This window comes from Vidua macroura, chromosome 4, assembly GCF_024509145.1.
Source record: "Vidua macroura isolate BioBank_ID:100142 chromosome 4, ASM2450914v1, whole genome shotgun sequence".
Classification (NCBI taxonomy): domain Eukaryota; kingdom Metazoa; phylum Chordata; class Aves; order Passeriformes; family Viduidae; genus Vidua; species Vidua macroura.
In genome coordinates, this window is record NC_071574.1 from 63,807,895 (window position 1) to 63,815,623 (window position 7,729).

A 7,729-nucleotide genomic window follows, 5' to 3' on the forward strand; every position below is an offset into this window, starting at 1 on the left:
GCAGCCACAAGCGTCACACAGCCACAGGCTTTTCTGGGGAGCTGGGCACGCTCAGAGGATGCTCCGGCCCAGGAAGTGTCGAGGGCACGGCCACGCTGTGCCGCGGGACAGAGAATCCCCTTTGGAAATTCTGTTTCTCTCTGAGGTCAATTCAAGAGTCCTCTGCTAAATCGCCTTCCTCCAGACACTGTGATTGATACCTGAGGAAAAATCTGGAGGGGAATTTCGAATTAATCTAGTGATATCCAACTGTTTAGGCGGCTGGAATTGCTACAGAGGAAAGGGAAAGGAAAGGGAAGGGAAAGGGAAAGGGAAAGGGAAGGGGAAAGGGAAAGGGAAAGACGAAAAAAGGAAAGGAAAGGAAAGGAAGGAAAGGAAAGGAAAGGAAAGGAAAGGAAAGGAAAGGAAAGGAAAGGAAAAGGAAAAGGAAAGGAAAGGAAAGGAAAGGAAAGGAAAGGAAAGGAAAGGAAAGGAAAGGAAAGGAAAGGAAAGGAAAGGAAAGGAAAGGAAAGGAAAGGAAAGGCAAAGGAAGGAAAGGAAAGGAAAGGAAAGGAAAGGAAAGGAAAGGAAAGGAAAGGAAAGGAAAGGAAGGAAAGGAAAGGGAAAAAGAAAAAGAAGAAAAGAAATGAAAAGAAAAGAAAGAAAAGAAAAAGACAAGAAAAGAAAAGAAAAGAAAAGAAAAGAAAAAGAAAGAAAAGCAAAGAAGAGAAACCTTTAATTTTAGGTGGACATATAAATTTTCATTTATATATTTTTGAATAGTCCTTCATGTATATCACTACATAGAAATTAAATCGTAAGCAGAGTTGAGAAACTCAGGATAGTTAAAGGAAGTATTAAGACATCCATCATAAAGTTACATTCATCTGGAATGGGAAGGGAAATGTAGGAATATTGCCTGGATCTAATTTGAGGCTGACAGCACTGCGGGTCCACTGGAGTCTGGAGCGAGTCTCTCTCCGATCGATGGTGAGCGCGGGGCACATTGGCAGAGGGCACAGACAGACTATTCCAAGATAATGCAGTGGGACAAGAAAAAAAAAAATAATCGATCCAAATATATTGTTGAACAGTGGAGCAGCACGCACCTATGAGATTTATCAAGTATTGATTTGCATGAATATTTTAGACTCGTGCCTACGAGAAAAGTTATGGGCCATCTTAAACCGGTGAGCAATGTACCATTTGCAAAGTAGCCATTTAACAAGGTGCTTTCCAGCATATCGATCATTTTCATTTCAAGTGTAATTAATAATAACATCTTACTGCATCTACACTAGGAATTTATTTCAAAAGGCCACTTCAGACTCTATTTTGATTGTCGTTTGCTTTGCTTAAAAAAACCCAAGCTTTTCACTGATTATTTTTATTAGCGTCCAATAAACACAAGTTGTCTTTGTGAGTAATCTGGCAAGGTTCTCCTTTGCCTCGCCTCTGGAGTGCCATCTAGCTAAGCTGTTGTAGCAACATTCATTAAATAAATGTCAACAGACAAGGATTTATGCTGCATAATAATATTACAGCAGTAGTATAACTGGATTTATTTTAAAACTATTCTGAGGTTGCTTTGATCTGTAAAGCAGCAACGTATGTCTCTATATGCATAAACAGCCTTTGCAAAAGTACTTTGAGCTTTACAGTCCATCACAATTTTCTTAGAGCTTTCTGTTTGCAGGAACAGCACAAAGCGTGTGACTCTTACCTTTTTTATTCGTTTAATAATAATAAACAAAAAATACACACAAGGAAGAAAACTGCGAGGAATTTGCTGTCCTGATTTAAGGGATGGGCTTGGGTGTTCGGGTGTGGAGGTTTTACCTCTTTTGAATAGTCAATGCACATACCTCAGGGACTGCATCTAGTGCTAGTAGTTTCTCTGCATCCAGCAGAAATTTCTTGCCATCAGATACAGGGAAAAGTATCATTACAAAAGCTACAAGGTAAAGAAACCTGAGGTGTATATGTTCCTACTTTCAGCACATACTTTTAATAAGCCACTATAAATAATTTTCTGCATGTACAGGATAAGGCATAAGTAAGCACTTTTTCTTAGATGACTTCACGTCTTGCACCTTTTATATATTTTACCATGATCATAAGTTACAAATACAGTGTATGAAAAAAATCTGTTTATTGATATAATCAGCACATCTTTAAAAACAAACATACTAATGTCAAAACACATTTAAAAAATCCGATTGATCATTTAGCCCTGCCAGTTCTTAACATCAGGAAAGAATATTTAGTAGAATAAAAGTAAAATAATCTCATATGTTACTCCAAAGAAAAGGCATGTGTAGAGTGGCAGGCATGTTAAATTTCTCGTTGGATTACAATCTACTCTGATATGACTGTAGTGCAGTCAGGATTTTACTCCAGTAGGTAACCCTGGGAGATCTGGGGAGCTGGATATGACGGGAAAAACTGTTTAGCCGCTCTCTTCCAGGGGCAGCCAGGCTTTGAACGGCATCAAAATCAAGTGTTTGCGCCCTGAGGAAGAAACGTCGCCCCAAGTCACCTCCTCCGGCACGAAAAGGCTGAAGTCCAGCCCAGCCGCTTTCCCCCGCGGCCGGGGCACCGACGTCCCCAACTTCGCCTCTTCCCGGTCCTTCTTACACCGCTCGGGGACCAGGCTTTAAAGTTTTCATCTCAAATTCGGGTGTTTGATGGATATGCCAAGAAAACAGCTGGCCAATATGTCCAGAGATTTCAGGGTGAGATCAGCATCAGCAGAAAAAAAAAAAAATAAAAAAAAAAAAAAAAAAAAAAAAAAAAAAAGGAAGAAAAGTAAAAAAAAAAAACAAAAACAAAAAAAAAACACCACCCAAACCTTCCCCAAAAAAAACCCAAAAAAAAAAAAAAAAAAAAAACAACAACAAAAAAAAAACCAAAAAAACACACCAAAACCTTCAAAAGACAACAGTTTCCAGAAACGGGCTTACATCGAAACCAGTACCCCGGCAATTTAGTGCTTTTCTCGGGAGCTTATAAACATATACATACATGTATATATATGCAATTCTCGGGTGGTTTTGAGGCAATGTCTTGACTTCAACTGCTCAGGCTGGTGCTCAGAGCCATATTTCAGGCTAAAGCAGAGGGGAAAAAAAAGAAAAAGAAAAAAGAAAAGAAATGAAAATAGAAAGGAAAAAAAGAAAAGAAAAAAAGAAAGAAAAAAAAAAGGAAAAGAAAAAAAATGGGGGGAAAGTCCAAAATTGTGTCAATTGTGTCGAGGTTATAATCCACCCCTGACCCTTCTTCTAGGGTTTTGTATCAAAGCTGAAGCTCCACCATATCTCGCTGATCGATTTCATAACCAGAAAAAGATTGCTCCAATGACAATGAAAAGCGTAGGAAAGAGTAAGAATTAGATCGCCCTTCCTTCACAGGAGACAGGTCCGCATTCCCCAACAGATCCAAGGACCTGGCCTTGCCTGCAGGGACACCGAGTGCTCCGAGCTGGTTGCTTCAATTGCAGCTGATTATGCCCTGGAACGTACGATCAAAACTTGACTTTCTACCAAGGCTGAGTTTTATAAGGTCATTTCCCCCTTACTATTTGGAAAAAGAAATTCAAACTTTTAGAAATAATGATAGTCCAGAAACTCATTTTAGGAGTGGGTAGGAGAGGGGAAACAAAACAGTTATTAAAGAAAAACAATAACTTGGCATGCATAATACTTCATATAATATCACGTTACAGGTTCGCTTGCATAATCAGACATACAGCTCCCCAGTCTGTTCCCATCTGATTATTTTTCTTTGCTTCCTTTTTAATTGCCAGTGAATTATTAATCGATTACACAAACCGATCCCATAAGAGACGGACAAGTCGAGGTGCGCTTTCCTCAACCTCTTCAGGAGACCAAAAAAAAAGTGGCAAATCCACTTGTAAAATACAGTATGTAGAATTACATATATACGTGTATATATAAAACCGTGTATTTTAGCCGATAATTTGCCAGGGAAATAAAACGAAAACAAAGAAACCAAATCCTCACAGCTCGGATTTCAGCAGGGCGAATTCTTTCCAACACTTTGCCTTCAAGTTGTTTCAAATCAAAACTTCTGCATCGAGAAGGACCGGGGGCACCAGCACATGCTTGGGTGTCGGTAGTATGGAAATGAGAGTAACGATGGGAGGGGGATATGTACGAATTAAGTGGCTAAAACAAAGGGCCCTGGAGAAGCTGCTGGAGGCCGGGATCAGCAGGGTCCCCCGCTCTGCACAGAAAGCTGCTGGGGCAGCGGGGAGACTTAAAGGTTTCCCCGGTAGGAGCGCTGGCCCGGGCCACCAGAGGTCCCGGGGAAGGTCTCTTGGCCGCGGCGGGGCCCCGAGGCTTGGCCGCCCGTGGGGTGGGTGCGGCCGGAAAGCGCCGGCTGTTCCGTACATTCGTGTCACGCTCGGCAGCTCTGCGGCTTGCAGCAGGAAGGGTCGGGGGAGTCTGTTGTCCCCCGGAAAACGCCGGTCTGCGTCAGCCCGGGCACGGGGCGGCGGTGAGGGTTTTGCCGCTTCCACGGGGCTGGATTTTCTTTGGATGCGCGGCGGTGAGAGCCCCGCCGACCTGATCCCTGTGCATGGCTGGGGTCTTTCAAGTTCTTTCGGCTCCCTCTGGGCTGCCGCACGTCGCTCCGAGTTAACCCCGAGAGTAAGTTTATTGCACGTTAAAAAAAAAAAAAAAAAAAAAAAAAAAAAAAAAAAAAAAAAAAGCAGAAAATCAAGAAACGTGTAAATTGAAAATAAAAAGTCCGTGGAGGAAGGGGGGGTGGAGCTGGAAGCCGAGGGAGGAGGCGAGGGGCCTGCGGTCCCGGCAGAGGTGGGCGCTCAGACGAGTCCTGTCATCTGCGACCGTAGGAAAGGGAGGGAGGCGGCGGGGAAGGTGCCCAGCGGGTAGCTGACGCCGCTGGAGAAGCCCACCAAGGGGGGCGACATGTGCGGCAGGGTGAAGCCCAAGGCGCTCGCCGGCGAGTTCTCGTGGTACAAAATGGGGACCCGCACTATCCTTTGGGCGGCGTGGGAGAGGTTGGCCGCTTCCAGGTCTGCGGCCAGCTGCCGCTTCCACTTGTTGCGGCGGTTCTGGAACCAGATCTTCACCTGGGTCTCGGTGAGGTGCAGCGAGGCGGCCAGCCCGGCCCGCTCGGAGCTGCTCAGGTAGCGCTTCACGTCGAAGGTGGACTCCAGCTGGAACACCTGGCTGCGGCTGAACACCGTGCGCGTCTTCTTCTTGCGGCCGGCGGCGCGTTGCTCCGGCTCTCCCGGCTCCTCGCCGCGCTCCTCCTCCTCCTCGCGGCCGCCCGGCCCCGGCCGCCCGCCCGCCGGGCCTCTCGCCGCCGCCCGCCCGCCGCCGCCAGCCCGCTCCTCCGACTCCTCGGGCAGCTCGGGCGAGTCCCGGTCGCTGGCTGCAAAGAGAGGCAGAGGGCTGCTGCTGCAGGGATCGAGGGAGCAGGGGCGTCGCGCAGCCCGCCCGCCCCGCGCCCCGCTCACCGGGAGGGGAAACCAACGCGGCTGCGGGGAGAGCAAGGCCAGGCAGCGAGGGGCCCGGGCAAAGACTCCTGCCGCTTCTCTGCCTCCTGCGATAAACTCCCAAATATTTCTGAGTTACACGCACGCATGCTTATACGGAAACACAAGCCCTGTATTTTATATATATAAATATACTGATCTATGGACATGCTCGTGGATCTGCAAATGCGTGCGCACTCCTGTGTATGCACATAACACACACACGGGCTGTTTTCAAATGATAAAACGCACCCGTGTGTGTATATACACACGTGGATATGCACAGAAGTACGTGTGTAATTTTTATGTATATATGCACACACAGGAATACGCGTGACCTCTTATTTATATACACACGTCTGTATTTACACACGTATGCACGTATACATACTTAAAAGTACATTTGTGAGTAAGAATACTGTGTTAGAGGGGTAAACATAATAGTGCGTCTGTGTGTAGATAGAGAGGGACAAAAAAGAAATAATTCACATTATTCTGGGCTACAAAAAGCCAACGGATGGGGACAATTATTCCAGTATCGGGACATATCTCCATGGAGTCTCCAACACTGTGCATTCCAATTACAATTTGAACGGGGAAAAAAAATTTCCTATTCTTTATAGAATAGAGGGAAACCAGAAAATAAAAAATAAAAAAAAAAAAAAATTAAAAAAAAAAAAAAAAAAAAAAAAAAAAAAAAAAAAAAAGCAGCTCAGTTGTTTCTGGAATACTTTGCTGTCTCTATATGTACTTCTGAGAGAAATTAAAAATATTAATAAGTACATTAATATAAAAAGAAACTATTTTGATTACAAATCACACCTCTTTTGCTTGTTGAGCAATCATGAGATTTCTGCAGGCTCGTATAGGGTCACAGAGATGCGCCAAGGCACAATGTTTTTTCTATCAGGAGATAGAAAATAACCACTAACGGCAGCCCATTGCCTCTGTCGTGTGTTAATTTCTGCCCTGAACCCAGGCTTCTGCTCCAACACCCTCTCCATTGGGATCCCTGCAGCGAGAGGCCGCGCTGCGAGCGGAGGGCAGCGGGGCTGGCTCTGCAGGAAAGGGCGGCCGGGGCAGCCGGGACCGAGCCCAGCTGCTCCCCCGGCTTCCCAAAGTCTCCACTGCGCTGCTGGGGGACGGTGCTCCCAGCTTTCCGGCTTGATGGAGAGTCCAAAAAAAAAAAAAAAAAAAAAGAAAAAAGCCAGACTTGCCTCTTAAAAAAAAAAATTAAAAATAAAAGGAGAGAAAATCGAGAAAGGAAAAGAGATGGGGAGATGGGGGGAGGGAAAGGGAAAGAAAAAAAATTCCCCAAGCAAGCCAAGAATCCCTGTTTACACTTTGGGCGGCGGGGCGGAGGCTCCAGGTGCCTGACACATAGGGAGCATTTCCGGAGATTTGCCCCGAGCGGCCGAAAACGGGGAGGCAGGGCGGGGGCTACGGGGGCACTCCGTGCATCCCCCTCCGGCCTGCTCCGGGGGGTCGCGGCGGGACCCGGACCCCCCCACCCCGGGGGGAGCAGGAACACCCCCAGCCCCGGCCGGGCCCGGCGGTGAAGGGTGGGAAAAGGCGACTTACTGTCGGGGCTGGCGCAGCCCAGGAAGGCGGCGTGCGCCCGGCGGTACCAGCCGACGGCGGCGTCGCGGAGGGGGCAGCCCGGGGCGCCGATGCGCAGCGGGGAGTGCGGCCCGCAGCGCGGACCCCCGCGCCCGCCGCCCGCCGCCGCCGCCCGCCGCGCCCCGCCGCCCGCCGTGCCCTCGGTGCCCAGCAGGTCCTCGATGAAGAAGGACGAGACGCGGGCGGAGGTGGAGCCGGCGTTTTCCGTGGCTTCGTCCGGCATCGTCGGAGAGAACTGCGGGAGGGGGTCCCGGCTCCGCCGGCGGCTGGCTCCTCGGCTCCCCGCTGCCCCGCGGCCGCCTCTCGCCTCTGCCTAGCCCCGTGGATGCTCTCCTGGTATAAAAGCGTTTTTTTCCGGAGTAATCATTTCAGATCGCGGTTTGCCATCATTTCCTGAAAGCTAGGAGGGGAGGGGGGAGGGGGAGGAGGGGAAGGGAACGGGGAAGGAAAAAAAAAAAAAGGCAGCCCGACAACCCATCGGAGGCGCCAGATTCTGCGCGAAAACGCTAATAACGAAATAAAAATGTCATGCGAGTTAAACGGCGGGCAGGAGAGGGGGATCCTGCGGTGGGCGGAGCGCCGCGCCGAATGGGATCTGCGCGGGGA

The 7,729-nt window shown here is 48.1% G+C and overlaps 1 protein-coding gene across 1 annotated transcript; it reads right to left on the reverse strand.

Annotated features, from left to right (window-relative positions):
* Positions 1–4,825: 4,825 nt before the first annotated feature.
* Positions 4,826–7,411, reverse strand: HMX1 (H6 family homeobox 1). Its single transcript, XM_053976318.1, has 2 exons — positions 7,085–7,411; positions 4,826–5,400 (listed from the first exon to the last, which is right to left on the reverse strand). The coding sequence occupies exons 1-2, from the start codon at positions 7,344–7,346 to the stop codon at positions 4,826–4,828; spliced, it is 837 nt and encodes a 278-aa protein (XP_053832293.1). The 5' UTR covers positions 7,347–7,411.
* Between the last annotated feature and the right edge of the window lie 318 nt (positions 7,412–7,729).

What these genes read in the sequence shown, in the direction of transcription:
- HMX1 (XM_053976318.1), bottom strand. Translation starts at nt 7,346, where the DNA reads ATGCCGGACGAAGCCACGGAAAACGCCGGCTCCACCTCCGCCCGCGTC. An exon ending in GGGCTGCGCCAGCCCCGACA is followed by an intron (nt 5,401 to 7,084) that starts GTAAGTCGCCTT and finishes CTCTCTTTGCAG; the next exon opens with CCAGCGACCGGGACTCGCCC.